Source organism: Camelina sativa, chromosome 7, assembly GCF_030686135.1.
Source record: "Camelina sativa cultivar CO46 ecotype springtype chromosome 7, ASM3068613v1".
Lineage (NCBI taxonomy): Eukaryota > Viridiplantae > Streptophyta > Magnoliopsida > Brassicales > Brassicaceae > Camelina > Camelina sativa.
The window spans coordinates 20,503,060-20,519,038 of record NC_141886.1 but is presented as its reverse complement, the minus strand read 5'-3'; the positions used below and the strand labels follow the sequence as shown (position 1 = coordinate 20,519,038).

Here is a 15,979-nt window from a genome sequence, read left to right as displayed (position 1 = left end):
TATCTTTATATTTGCCTTGTTTCTTTGTTGTTGTGGCATTAGAGAATGCCTTGTTTTTTGTTTTATAAATTTTGCTTGTATGAAGTAATGAATGCAAGTGTTTTGACAAAAACATGATTTTTTTTATGAGAATCATAGTCCACATTGTAGGAAAATTATCATCAGCTTTGTGTATATTTGCTTATATCTACTAGACTTTATTAACGGTTAAGCGTAACTATGTGAGTGATTCTTCATTTCTTCATTATGTAATGAGGCGAGAGACTTGGTTGAAAATGCTAGATTACAATTTCTAGTCAATAAATCTCAAAATGTCATATCTGCATAAGGACCATTTCGGTTTATATAAATGACTAACATTCAATGTATTAAGCTCTTCGCTAGTTAGACTTTCAAATTAGTTAAATTTATGAGCATATGATCGTTACAAATGTATTCTTAGTCTTTTTGTGTTGTGTTTGTATTCTTAGTTAGTCTTTTTATTGATGTTTCTCGAAACATATATACGTCTGTTGACTTTTTTTGACATGAAATGTTTGTAACGGAAGCAATAAGGCCGATGGGAAATCACTATCAATCATAAAATTGGTATGGCCAAAGCAAAGACTTTAAGGATGTACCATAAGTTTCGAACTTTTTAGAGACTACTACTACTTTCTCATAATACTCTCCTGCCCATATATACCAATTATTAAGCAAAACAAAAGAAATATTACCATTTTTATAATATATATATTGATAACAAAAGTATTTTAAACATATTATATTCCACAATATTGTACAACCAGTGATCATATAACATTTTTTTAATTACTTGTTAAAACCATCTCCAATGTATTCTTCTATTTTTATCTCTAAAATAAAAGAACTTTATAATAGAGGTGAGTTTTATTCCAATTCATCTATATTTTTATTTAAAAAATAGAGATTAATATTTTTTTCTTTATATAGAAAAAAATAGTTTTTTATATATATAAAAAAATATAGTAATCTCTAATTAGATGTGACAATAGAGGTGGTTTGGAGCAAATTTGACTCTAAAATATAAATTGTTATATTTTTCTCTATATATAAAAGTAAATATAGATATGGGTTGAAGATGCTCTAATGCTTGAAAATAGAAAACAAAACACGATTAATTATAGTTACACTATTCACCATATTAACTTTTGTGTGTTTATTTAAATAAAGGAAATTTGATCATGACGAATTGTATTTTATAGCCTTTACAAAATAAAAATGCTAAACTTATTCTCGTATTTGAAAAACTATGATGACTATTCAACTATATTTAAAATTTTTAATTGAATAAATTATCACAATAATAATAAAAGTAAATTACAGACCACAAATAATTTAAACTTATTCACATATTTAACTTTTTGAAACACAAAACTTATTCTCCAGTTAAAAAAAATCTGATAACTATTCAAGTATTAATTATCACAATATAATCTTAAAAATAAATAATATTTCGCAAACAATTTTAAATCTATTCACCAATTTAAATTTTTGAAAAACAAAAACTTTGTCTCCTGTTTAAAATTTTCAATGACCATTTAAATATATGACCACACAAATTGAAAGGCACCTTGATCAAATATTTCATGCGTGAAATGTATTTTTACACATAATAAACGCAAATTAGAATAAACGAAAAAATAAACTTTACTTAGAAAGTTTTTTTTACACAAACGAATCTTAAATCTCGTAATAATATTATTTATAATATTTTATTTGAATCGGTTTATCTGGTTGGTATCTAGTTTGTATCATGCACACAAATAGAATAATGGACTTTTTGTTAGGAAGTTGATATTTCCTGAAACATGCCAACATATTACGAAAAAAAACTCTCCAATCTCCATCAAATACAATACTTTTTGCGAGAATTAACTATCAAACAAAAAAAAAACTTTTTTATCATCTCAAGAAAAATCTCGAGCCAGTGAACTAGAGACCAGCCCCTTTTGTACCAATTGATTGTCGTAACTGGTAACCAGTTGCAACTTAACATCACAAAGGCATTCTAATTTCTAGACAAGAAAGGCAAATAAAAAGTAGGGGTCATGTTCATCCGTGAGCATTAATAGGCTCAGCCTATATTATGAGCATATGAACCACCCATAATGATGACAATTGAAACAAAAGTTACATTACTAGTATAAGATGTAATAATGATGAAAATGCAAAGGCAATAGATGAGAGAGTAGCGAGTAGGGTAAAGGGCTTACACCGTCATGTGGCCATAAGATTTGGCAATGCTTTCTATGAAGATTATGACATAGAGACAAAGTCACTTTTTTCTCTATATAATTATTATACAAAAAAATAATAATTTGTAACTCTATATTTTAATTAATCTTTATGCGTTGTCAATATAAGTTTTCACCGATACATCATTACTGCTGGGAAAGCAAAAAGCCAAAAAGGGTCCAACTCCCATGTTGTCATCACTCATCACTATTCTCCTATCCCCCTTAATTAAACCTAATTAATTAATACACTTTTCTTTGTTTGTTTTCTTGTACTCCTCTCCTTTATTCGTACTTCTCTTTTTATAAAACGAATCTCGCATCTAATCTTACCCCCTAAATCTTGCTTTTCTATTATCATGTCCATATCACTCAAATCTCGCGGAATACCTCTAGTTCGATCTTATTAAAATATCTTATATAATGACAACTTTTGTTTGCATCAGTGTCGATTCATAGGCTAATTGGCTAAATAAGTTAATGGGTAATGTAGGTATACAATTATAGTTTTAAATTTGTAGTAAGAGAAAAATGTGATGTATAAAGTGATCACAAAAAAAATATCAGACAGATAAGCATCTGCTTACTATTAATTTGTTGGTTATAGACAATAATAGACTATTTTTTTTTTTGTCATCTGGTTAATATATATTGAGTGTAAAAGGTGAAATACAGGATTACAAACCCACCAAAATAGACCAACATAACAATGCTGTCCCTCCTTCCTATACTAAGTCATTTGAGTTAACATGACCTATACAAAAGTAAATATACTTATATATACACAAAAACAAATAAATTATTAAAATGTAAATTAAGGCATAACATATTTCGACTACATAAAAAAATAATCAAACTAACGATTTAAATCATATATATATTACGAAACACAATGCGGATGCCAATCCCCTGTATAATAAAACGGAAGTACACAACATTGTTTTTGTAGACTTTATTATTTTTATAAGTTGGTTACAAATATGTTATAAATAGGTTATTAATTAAATGTTATATTTATTGGTTACACATATTTTGTTGTTAATGACACCTATTTTGTTAATCTAGAATCATTAACAATATAAAACTTACAAAATATGTGTCTTTTTTCAAGGCATCATATTTAACATATGATTTTATTACATAATGTTTTATCCAAAAAAACTTTTAAAAATAATCATATAAATTATATTTTATATAAAAATTACAATATAAATAAAATGAATTTCAACCCGTGCGATCTTAATCTAGTTTATCAATTAAAACGGTTTTGAAGTTTGGTTCAAGAACAAACGATGTCGCTTTGTTGCGTAGGCATATGTTTCACATCGACATATTATGTTTGAATGGTCGAAACAATAATTATATGTTAATGGTATATTTTGGTGATAACTTAATTGGTTGAATCTTTCATTTTCAAGAGTAGAATTTTGAGTCAACGTCAAATTTCTACGATGTTTTTTTTTTCTTTTTCAATTTCTAATTTTCTATGTTTCTTTTATCTTAACCTCAAAAAAAAATTGTAAAGTTTCCCCCAGTTATGCAGATTTTGTAGACTATCCAATATCTTGCGTGAGTAAAAGATTTTAAGAACACAATCATTGAAACCAGTTAAAGTTTGAGCGTTTGGGAAATTTTAAGCCTTCGTATAGCTACGGGTAACATGTACTCGTACTATACTACTTTTTACAGTATATGTAATTTCTGCAAAAGGCTACATAAAGTCATTACTCTCCGTTTTGGGTTTCAGTGAAATCTAAAAAATGTCAATTTTACTTTTCAAGTTGCAACTTTCAGATAGCAACAAGAGCGAACGAGACAAATGCCTCAGGTTTCAGTGCACAGCTCCACTAAAGGTTTTTTTTTTCCGGTGTTATTGTTTGTTTTATTTATATAAATACTAGCTTCTGTATTACCAAAAAAAAAAGACAAAAAAAGTTATATGTATGATAATGCTAAATCTAAAGACCGAGGTTAATTCAAGGTAAGTACAAGTGAACAACTGATTATAAGGGTGAATTGAGTTTTCTTTCCAAATATAGGATTATTTAGTGCATATATTCCTTAAATAAAGGAAAGAAAAGTGATTATTATATACTAATATCTTAAGTAACCAAGAATGGTGGTGATTGTGAAGGATTGATATATCAAACTTTGCAAAAAGAGCATTGCATGTGATGAGAATCCATCTCCCCCATCCTCCCACCCATTCTTTCCAACTCAACCCTCTCTTTCTCTTCCTATTAATAAAGTATCATCTTCTTTTTGTTTCAACTTTTTATTTTTAAATGCAAAAAAAGCTAAAACTTTTTTCAAATTTGTATTTACTTCTATTTTCTTACAGTTCCACTTGGTTAGACAAAATGCCCTTTAATGAGAGATGGTGGACTTTATCTATATGTTAAACGCACAACACACACTTACACTTTTATAGACGACATAATTTATTTTTTTTTGGTTTTTTAAAAAGAAAATTCTTTCGAACATATTCGAGATCTACATTTTTTTTTTCTTTTGTTTGTGATGTAAAATTGGTCTCAGCTGACACTCCAAAACCAAATCTGACTCTAGGGTTTGTGTTTGTTTTTTGTTTTTCTTGTAAGAAAGACTATCTTGCAAATTTTCTGATTCGTCTCACTTGTGGGCACAGTTTTCATATTTGATTAAAACATATTTCTTATATAAAAAGGTATGAGATGATGGCACCACATTGTATATTTGTTTACATACGGAAAAACATGAAATTGGGTATATGCATGTGTCTTATTTCCAAAACAAATATTCTCATGTCCCTTCCCTTATATTTACACCAGCCCTAAAGGCTACACATACATTTGTCACCATTAAAAAACATGTACTCTTTAACAATCAATTTTTCAAGATTCCATTTGAATTTTCACCAATCCTTTCTTTATTTATCTTTGAACAAAAAAAAAAATTTACTCAGTCCGATCGAATATTGTAATGTATGATATGAAATAATAATGACTTGTAATTGTTTTGTAGTGAAAGGGGATGTTTTTTTGTTTCTTGTCCTGATGCTAATGTGGGCTCCAAGCTCCTTGTCCCACTCTCTTTATGTGTATAAACATCTCTCTTTCTCTCTTCATATATATGTTTTGTGTTTGTAAACAAACAGTGTACAGATAGAAAGGAGAGAGAGAGATAAAGAGAGAGGTTCATAACTACTCTGAAAGAAGATTGAAGCACCAAAGACCATACAATGCATTTCTCCATCTAAGGTAAGAGGTCAATGAAACAATTAACAAAAAGTTGAAAGTTTCATCTTTCTTTTTTTCTTTCTTTTCCAAGAAAATTATAAAAAGATGGATAGTACTAAAAGGGGAATAGAAAAGCTTTTCTTCCCTTTATATGAGAAAAAATAAATAAAGATGATTTCAGAAAACAAAGCTCCCTTTGATTCTCTCTCTCTCAACTCATCTTACTTTCTTCTTCTATTAGTAAAGATAGATGAGTACTGATCACTCTCTACCAAATAAATAAGGAAACATAAAAATAAAAAAGAAACAATCTCTCCTTTCTTTCTTTACATGAAAAACAAAAGATTCCTCAATTTTGTTCTTATTTTTCATTAGTCACAGTTCCCCTTCTCACTATAAACCACACTGTCTTTGAGATAAAAAACAAAAAGAGAGATTAAAAACCTCATCCGATGATAGACTACGAGAGAAGCAATAACACCAAGAACCTCAACAACCATCATCGCAACCCTCCTCCGTCTTCATCTTCCTCCGATCTTCTTCCCGACGGTAATGGAACCGCCGTGACTCAGAAGAGGAAACGGAGACCCGCCGGGACACCAGGTATATCAGCAATTCCGTTCAAGTTTTTTTCCCTTATTAGATTAAACACCTAGTAAACTTTGGTTATAAGTTTTTTTTTTTTTGCGGTGGCAGATCCGGAGGCGGAGGTGGTGTCTTTATCACCAAGAACGTTACTAGAATCGGATCGGTACGTGTGTGAGATCTGTAACCAAGGGTTTCAAAGGGACCAGAATCTACAGATGCACAGGAGACGGCATAAAGTTCCATGGAAGCTTCTTAAAAGAGAGACCAACGAGGAAGTGAGGAAGAGAGTCTACGTCTGTCCGGAACCGACATGTCTCCACCACAACCCTTGCCACGCGCTCGGAGATCTCGTGGGAATCAAGAAACACTTTAGGAGAAAACACAGCAACCATAAGCAATGGATCTGCGAGCGATGCTCGAAAGGCTACGCTGTTCAATCTGATTACAAAGCTCATCTCAAGACTTGTGGCACTCGTGGCCACTCCTGTGACTGCGGCCGTGTTTTTTCCAGGTTCCATATCTCTTAGTCATAAACCCTAGCTTTTTGATTATTATTTTTACTATTTATATGTGTATACGAATCCTTAAAATAAATCAAAAGAATGTTTTTTCTAGTACGGCGTGTACATGTTTTGATTTTAGATAACGCATACAGATCTTAAACAACGTTACTAATGGAATCTGATGATGTTTTGTTTGGACTGTTGTCTGAAAACACTTTCATTAATTTATTAATTAGGAACTATGTTTTTTGATTACTTACGTTGACCCCATATCACAGATTTCATTATCTCAATTTGTTAATTATATACCATACCAAACCTCGAAGTCTTGCATCTCATACTCATATATATATATATATATATATATAATCCAAAAGATACCTAACTCCACTAACTTAATTATTTATAATTATTTGCTACGAAACACAAATATTCCTTTGTGGTTTCCATTTTAGTTAACTTATGTAATACACTCTTGTTTATCAGAGTGGAGAGTTTCATAGAGCACCAAGACAATTGCACCGTTCGACGATCCCAACCCTCCAACCACCGTTTACCACAGCAACAACATACCACGAACGGTACACAGAGTACTTCAACCGCTGATAACAGCGAAAACGCTGACCTCTCCATTGGTCCTATATTGCCTGGACATCCTTTACAAAGAAGACAATCCCCACCGTCCGATCAACAACCATCCTCTTTGCTCTATCCTTTCGGTTCCTCGTGCGCTACTAATGGTAGCATCGAGCTTCAGCTACTTCCGTCGAGGTATAGTACTGATGAGACCAGCCTTAGTCTGTCTATAGGGACGTTGGATCAGACGACTATGTCAGAAGTTAAGAGGAAGAGCTACGAGAAGGGAGAGACGAGCCTAGAAAGAGAGGAGGCTAGAAGAGAAGTGAAAAGGCAGATCGAAATCGCGGAATTGGAGTTTGCTGAAGCCAAGAGAATAAGGCAACATGCGAGAGCTGAGCTTCACAAGGCTCAGCTTTTTAGAGAAGAAGCAAGCAGAAGGATTAGTGCAACGATGATGCTAATCACTTGCCATAATTGCAAGCAACACTTCCAAGCCCCGGCTGCTTCGGTTCCTCCTCCTTCCCAGCCGCATTGTACTGATGAGAGCACCTCTCTCGCGGTGAGCTACGTGTCTTCGGCAACTACCGAAGGAGAAAAGGCAAGTGATAGAGCATCGTCATAGACCTTGAAGAGAGAACACAAATGATAAAGAAAATATTCTTCTTCTTCTTTTTTTTTTTTTTTTTTTTTTTTTTTTGTTTCTTTGATTGGAATTGGAGATCTTTTCATATTCGTTGGTTTTTTTTTTAATATATCTCTTGGTTTGTGGGTAACCAGGGTTGGGTATTCACTTGGGTTTGATTTTTTTTTGTTTCTCAAACAAAACCAAAGAAGAGAAGAGTTTAATTTGCTGTATGAATGAATGTGTTGGGTATGTTGGTTGCTGGATATTGTAACTTGGTTAATGTAACAAACGGGTAACTCAAACATACGTTTATTAGTTAGAGATAACTAATCTTACTTTCAGTTTGGTAAGGATGTTTTGGTTTTTTACAAATCCCCACAAATATTTGCATTTTCAACAGACAAAATATATTTGCATTAAATGCAAGGCATAATGATTAGGTCAAATAAGTAATATTTTCAGGTAGAAACTATTCTCTCCACATCTCACGCCCGTGTAGAGTAGACCGTAGTTTGTAAACGTCTGTTGAATTGGATGGTAAACTTTAATTTGATTAATATTATCTGAATTTTGTGGGTTTTTGGTCTCAATGTGACCAAAAAAGAAATCATATATTTTCACTTAAAGACACAATCTAATGAGACATCTTTTGACCCTTATAAGTTGATGGCCCTATATTGAAACACAACTTAATTATTTTTACTCGTAAAAAAAAACCTCGATTAAACTTTTGGTTTGTAGAAAAAAAAACAGTTTTGATCTCCATGCATTTTCATTTTGAACTTTGGTTTTCTTATTTCTCTAAAATAAACAAAACTGATTAATCTAATATTTATAAAACTTTAGGAAACTGATTAAATCTGAAAGAAAAAAATTTGTAAAACAAACCTTTCTTCATATCTAATATTTTATAAAGCTTTAATTTTATGTTTCAACAGTTTCCTGAACTTATAGTAACAATTAGGCTTTAATTTTTTTAAATATATATAACATTATCAAAAAAATCAGCAAGGACAAATTTTAAATTCCAGAACCAAGATTTTTTTTTGCTTTATATAATATAGATTTACTAAATTTTCTACTACTATGTAGAATTATCAGTTTTTCTTGTCAATAGATCATGCAACTTTATTAATATTATGTCATATATATTCCAAGTTGATTCTACAAAAAGTATCATCTAAACTCTCTTAAATTAAACAGTATAATAAAGTAAAGGTTATTATCAATTAACATAATTAAACAAAATATATACTCCCTTCGTTTTATATTATTTGTCATTATAGACAATTTCACACATATTAAGAAAACAATTAAATTTTCTGTTTTACCTCTCATTAATATAAGTAACTAATAAACTAAAAATTAGGGACAAAACTGAAAATTTGATCATAAAGTTGCATCTTAAATAAAAAAAGATAAATACTACTCTCTCTGGTTTTTGTAGTTGTTATTCTAGAGTAAAATTTTTGTTTTTCAATACTTGTCATTTTAGGTTTCCAATTCATATGTTTGGTAAAAATACCAACTTTATCCCAACTATTTTAATGTTTTGACCAATAAAAAAATAGAAAATGTATTAAAGAAGGGATATAATAGAACATTGATCTATTTTTTTAATTTGTGTGTAAAACTCTAAAACGACAAATAAAAAAAACCGGAGGGAATACTAGAAAACAAAAAAATAATTCTAGAACGACGACTAAAAATGAACGGAGGGAGTAATATCTTACAATCAATCATTATTAGAATCAAAAACTTTTAGAAAAAAAAACTAGAAGAACCATGGCGAAAGACGAGATGTTTATTTGGTGCGAGTCATAACTACAAATTAAACGCTTGCATGGTTGCCATGTGGGTCTCTTGAATACTCTAACAAATCATTTCCTCCAAGGTTATAATTATGCCTCACTATCTATGGTATTTAAATGTACTATTATATGAAATACATTGTAAACGTCGTTTCTAACAAAAAGCTTATAATCATTATCAGGCGAACAAAATCTGTAATCAAGTGGTGGTTTGTATTGGTATAGTTAGTGTATCACTATTCGGATTAGAATAATTCTAGTTGACAAAAGAATTTTTTTTTTTCACTGACTAATTAGCAATATACACATAAATAGGTAATGTCCATTACCATTTTACGCGTTACATAGTATATTTGATTATATTATTAAAAATTAATCTAAAACTTTTACAGAACAACTAGAAAAAGTTTGACATATACTACCTATATTTTAAATCAAGAGAGTGTACACCTCCATATTCACCAAACTGTTATTTTGTTCTTGTCACCAAATATAATAAGCTTTATTTAACTTTAAATTTACTAATAATATCTATAAAAGGGAGTACTTTGAAAGGAGCTTAGTTAGTTTTGAATGTTGTAATGGCTAATTGACTAATGAAACCTAGAAAACGAGGGTTGGTGAAAGAATAATTTGACAATTGGATAGGATGGTGTGTGTATGAGTGTTCATAATTATTATTATTATTTTATTTTTTAGTGAACAAAAAAGGAGTACATTAAATAAGAAGAAAGAAGGGTATTCAACTTCAAGTGTGCATGTATGTCGGAGAGTAATACAGAAGGAAAAGGACTGCTCCTGGTGAAGCATTACTACTGCTTGACACATGCATGTGTGGTTCAGTTCAGATTCAACTAAAGCCAATCCCTTTACTTCCCTTTCCTTTCTTAAATACTATAATTGACTGTTTTATAGCTTTCGTATTCTATACTATATCGTACTAGCAAGATATATATATATATATATATTTGTTTTACACTATGCACCTCCTTTTTTGTCAACGAATTTAAAAGAATCGGTGTATATGGTAAAACAAGTACGTAGTACATATTCCACACAAATTTATTTCCACACAAATTTATTTCCACACAAATTTATAAATGTATTAACCATTAATATGACATATATATGGAAACTCAAATCCAGCCTAATTGTATTATAAGACTATGTTTAGTTGTACAATCTGATCTGAGTTACACGATATTTTTCAAAAAGTATACTTCAAATAAATGATTTTAGACGTACCTAATCAGTTTCTAATATTAGCCGCGACCCAAAATGGACAATCTTGATGATACAAACGATGGAACCGGTGAAATTTTAGAACTACACTTTTTATTTAACATCTGAAAGGAAGGACCATGTGCTATAATTTGGGAGGAACAAACTAAAAAAAGCTCAACTGCCTATTCATGCAAAAGTGAAACCAATGTGAGATATACATTTATATGTAAAATTAGAAGAGAAGAGGGAAGTCGTTTTCAGAATAGAAGAAGTGGGTGTCGTTTCATTTACACGAAAAATAATCAAAAAACTGAAATAAGAGAAGAAAAAAACGCCATGGATTTCAGTGCCAATGCTAGAAATGGTTAGGAGTCAGTCATCAGTCTCTCTCACTAGACCCCTCTTTCTTCACTCACTTCCATGATTTCCTTCTTCTCCTTCTTTATGCGGTCATGTCACATCGTGACGACATAAAACTTTTAATACTACTATATTACTTGCTAGTTTATATATTAATTTTTTTTTATTACAAGAAATATTTATAGCATTGTCATTGGCCCTATCTATATTTCGTTTCTTTCCTTCTTTCAGCCTTTTATTTCTTTACCAAGTTTTTGATATATTGTTGATAAGACAAGATTTGAATCATGACATAGAATTGATAGCTATATAGGAAAAAAAGAAAAAAAAAAGAGTGCTACAAAAAGTTTTAACTATACATAAACAATTTTTGTTATAACTAAAAACATTATGTCTTGGTGTATTTTTACTTGTATATAAGATCGTCTATCACCAAGCTTCAAGCAAATAAACATTCGAACTGTAATTTAAAACATATCCTTATTATATTCACCTATATTAAACAAACCATTTATGTTATCCAATTTCAAAGTAAAGTGTGATCTATCTTTTTGTAGTAATAGTATCTTTAGCGGTGTCAATCTCATGGATTGGTTCGTTTAGATGTCACATGATGCAACATAACAAAAAGTACAAAAGCTGCATGTTATCATCATTTTCCTCATGCATGCATATCTGCATCGCCAATATTCCTATACATCTGTTTTCCAAGAAGAACTTAACGTACGTATATGAAACAAAATGATTGAAAACACACACACACACAGACTTCTGTTACTACTAGTATTTATCAATAATGCTAAATTATGTAAACGAAAAAGAGAAAAAAAAAAAAAGACAATAATGCTAAATTTTCTCAAAGATACCGACACCTATAAAAGTAAAACTTTATTTTACCTCAAACTTTTAAAAAGCTAAAACATTTTTTCCTCCTTTTTTTTTTTTTTTTTTTTGTCTCCGTCTTCTCGATAGCGCTTTCGGCTGATGAGATCTTAAGATTCCCAAATGCATAGGTGAATGAAGTAAGATTATAATTTTGTTTGAATATCCATCAATATGGTGTAGCTAGGGAGCTTTGAGGAACATGGAGATAAGGTTTATATTGATCCAAATGGACTGATATATTAGACATTATCTTCCATAGACCATTTGTTTATCTTTTGGCTTTTATGGTGGATGCCACTTTTCGCTCAATTCCAAACCCAAATGTCTTTATATTTTCTTTCTTTTGCCAATTTGTTCACAATTACAGTCACCCTCCTCCTTCCATTTATTGGTTCTGTAATTTGCCCAAAGAATGGGGACACGACAAACCTCGATAGCGACCAGTAAAAAATTCAGAGAACGATAGAGTGAAGACATAGTAAGAGTGATGCCCCCACCATTTTGTTTATTGACATTTTCCGCTTCGCCATTTGCTTCTCTCCCACCAAAATAAAAACCAAACGGAGTGAAGATTCCTCAAATCCTAACCCGACCCAAACTCTAGTATCAAGCGGACTAAAGCAGCCGAAATAGTTAAAACTTAAATCACACACTAGCACCAAGATTAAGATCATGTTATAAAGAGAAAGAATGAGAAACCAAACACATGTTTAGTTGGTAGTCTTAAAACTTACACCAACGATACAAGGTAAGTCTCGAAACCAACAAACAAAGGCAACCAGATTTCATTCAACTAAGGGTACATGAAACTTATAAACAGAAAGGAAACATCCACCATTCCATAATTCGTGAACAGACCACATAGGTCATCATCACTAGTTATGCTTATTCACAAGGATAGATATATGTGAAATTTTTCTACCCAGAAAGTTACATCAGAATACAGTAAAAAACATGGGATTGCAAGCCTGCTTCTCTGGCCATTAAAAGAGCACATGAAAACAAATTCGAGTCAAATTCCCAAATTCTCCAATGGTGAAAGCAGAAAGGCCAAAAGCCTTTTTTTTTGTGTGTTTGTTTTGAACTTACGGAAACTACATTTGTACCTAACAATACCATATAACTTACCTGAAACCCAGAATGAGACAAAGGGTTTTGTTTTGAAGTAGTGTAATCTCTCTCATCTAGGAGGAAGACCTGTGTTCTGATTAGCTTCTCTATCTCTACGTCTTCTACCTGAACGTCCCAGCAGAATGCGTCCTTGTCGCCTCATTCGACTTGCCAAAGAGTTACTGTTACTATGCCTCTCTTCTTCCCCCTCTTCCTCCTCTTCTCCGGAGAAGTTCAGCTCACTTGTTCCGTGGTTGATTGTCGTCGAGTCATTCGAATCTGAAGCAGAGCGCCTTAACTGATTCCCTGGTGCCCCAAAAGCATGCAACAAAAGGAAAACATTCACAAGATTCCTACCAATTCCAGCATCAATCCCACCATGATCATCACCCTCATCTGAATCTGAACCGTCAGCATTGTTCCTTTCTATCACGTAATCCTCAAACACCATCGAACCAGGCATGGTCGACCTAATCGTGCTCATAACATCACCTCTGTCATGCTCAATCTCAAGTCTTCTCCAATTCTGCTCCACATCAGGATCCACTTCACGCGGCTTCGCAGTAGGGTGGTCCATTTTCATGTGTTTCCTCAGCTCTTTGAAGGTTCCAGCAAACACACAGTTCTCCTGCATACAGATCCTCTTCTTAAGATTCAAAAAGTCACGAGCAGGCTGCACAATTGTCCAACCTTTCACCTGGCCTCTACAAAGTGGGCATGTGAGATTCCCAAGCTCAGATTTATTGATCTGATGGTGACTCGATGACTTCAGCTTAGCTGACGCTTTCTTGTACTGATCTAAGCAATTGGAATACCGGAAACTGGTTCCACACATGTAAGGACGACATCCCTTGTCATGCGATGAGCAGAGGAGAAGAACAGCGTTGTGCGGACACTCCATGCAAACCGAGCATATAACATTCTCCCAGTCCCTCTTCTCTAGACACTTTGAACAATCTTCTGCAAACATGTTCCTTCCCACAAGCCGATTAGAAGATGGAAGTTTGTATGGCCTTGCTCTAGCCCTGAAGCGTCGGAAAGGAAGCCTGCGTCTTGTCCTCCTAGCTTTGGCCATAATCTCAAAATCAAACCTGTACAAATACAGAAAAAAAAAGATTAGGAAAAAAATATATGGATACAAAAGTTTGTAACAGTACAAGGAGATATCTCTTTATGAAATATCTAGCACTCTGATTTAGGAATTATGTAACAATGATGCTTCTTGAATATAGCCAGCTACATATGCATTTATAACAGATATTTCACAATCTCGCATCAATGGCAAAGAGAACCCATAAATTTTACAGAATCACAACGAATCAACAGGCATTGATGTTGACAGCAGTAACAATATCAGCCTATTCCTCGGAATAAATGTATTCAGTATATAGTCACTCAAACAAAGATGGCTAGATGACATTTATTGAATTCATATACCACTGGATTTGCATTATGAACAAATCATCTATGGGAATACAAATGCAATGCAATCTAATGAAACTGGGATCAAAGTATGGTAATTCAAATAGATCAAGATAACACAACGACTAGACTAAAACGACAAAGAGATCAAATAATCGAAGCAATATACCTCACTACTCCCAAGATAACACAATGACTAGACTCTCAGCAACAAATTCCAAAACTCATGGAAAAAAAAAGCAGATGAAGAGACGAAGTCGCATCTCATCAAATACAAGTTAATAAGATCACATAAAGTGCAATATAAAAATAACAAAAGAAAAAAAAGATGTGCCTACATGTTACAAGACAACCAAAAGGAACATGCTTCACCGAACAACTCACGCGACATGACAGTGAATCAATAATTAAACAAAGGAGAAACCTTAGAATCTAATCTAATCTAATCTAATCCACATGGAGCAATGACCTTTGACACATCTCAGATCCAGAGAAATTTATAAGCAGGGTTAAAACAAAAAATATAGAAATGTTCTCATAACACCGATCCTTATTTCCCAAGAAATCAAAAAAAATTGAAATACCCAAATGGATCCTGACAAGTTCTATTATACAATTCCAACGAATTTTCAACGACCCCATGAACCAAATCCGAAATCGGAAAAGTCATAGCTATACAAAATCCGAAATTTCCAGCAACCCTCCTTAAGTTCGAATTCGAAATTTCCAAAATTTACATAACATCTCGATAATCTAACACGAACCCACCAAAATCCGTCGAGAGAAACACCAACCCAGATCGCTAATTAGACGAAAAGAGTAGAAACGAAGACAAGGAATACAAACACACGCAACAAAGACTTCACCTTTTATTAGAGATTAGGGTTTCGAAACACAGCGTAAGAAGACGAAGAGGCTTGAATCGATCGACCGAGAGATGTAAGGTAAGGTAAGGTAAGGGTAAACGAAGAGGTAGAGAGGGACGAGGAAGACGAGTGGGAGTGCGAGATTCGCGTGGAAGCGTCTCCACAGGCTCTCCACCAAAGCTCTCGAATCGGAGTTTCTCTTTCCTCACGTCACGTGTAGTGGAGTTAAAGTATCCACGCGTCCTTAAAGTGCGTAAGACTGACGCGCGCACCCAAGGTTTTAAAAAGGCCGTTAGAAGGCCCTTGACAATTGGGCCTAACATCGAATCATACAAATTCACAACTTTTATCTATACTTTTAAAGTTGATGGATCACCTCTTTCAAGTTTCATCAATACTTTTGAATACATTTCCATTTCAATTTAAACAAACGCCATATCTTATGTTTTAGATTTCGGTATTGCTGGTAGCTCCCCTAATACGAGATACGTTTTGTGAAAGTGATGATTTATGTTTGAGAGTAAAGTTCCATT

At 32.6% G+C, this 15,979-nt stretch overlaps 2 protein-coding genes across 4 annotated transcripts; one reads left to right on the top strand and one right to left on the bottom strand.

Annotated features, from left to right (window-relative positions):
* The first annotated feature begins 5,385 nt into the window (after positions 1-5,385).
* Positions 5,386-8,031, top strand: LOC104701416 (protein indeterminate-domain 14). Of its 2 annotated transcripts, XM_010417103.3 has the most exons (4): positions 5,386-5,494; positions 5,849-6,076; positions 6,170-6,572; positions 7,051-8,031. In XM_010417103.3, the coding sequence occupies exons 2-4, from the start codon at positions 5,926-5,928 to the stop codon at positions 7,763-7,765; spliced, it is 1,269 nt and encodes a 422-aa protein (XP_010415405.1). In that variant the 5' UTR covers positions 5,386-5,494; positions 5,849-5,925; the 3' UTR covers positions 7,766-8,031. The 2 variants fall into 2 exon arrangements, with proteins under 2 accessions (XP_010415405.1, XP_010415404.1); XM_010417102.3 differs by lacking the exon at positions 5,386-5,494 and having other exon boundaries at positions 5,653-6,076.
* A 4,786-nt stretch (positions 8,032-12,817) lies between these two features.
* LOC104701415 (uncharacterized) lies at positions 12,818-15,694 on the bottom strand. 2 transcript variants are annotated; one of them, XM_010417099.3, is made up of 2 exons: positions 15,447-15,694; positions 12,818-14,249 (listed from the first exon to the last, which is right to left on the bottom strand). In XM_010417099.3, exon 2 carries the CDS (start codon positions 14,231-14,233, stop codon positions 13,229-13,231), a length of 1,005 nt encoding a protein of 334 aa, XP_010415401.1. In that variant the 5' UTR covers positions 14,234-14,249; positions 15,447-15,694; the 3' UTR covers positions 12,818-13,228. The 2 variants fall into 2 exon arrangements, with proteins under 2 accessions (XP_010415401.1, XP_087315096.1); XM_087458970.1 differs by having other exon boundaries at positions 14,750-15,564.
* Positions 15,695-15,979: the final 285 nt, after the last annotated feature.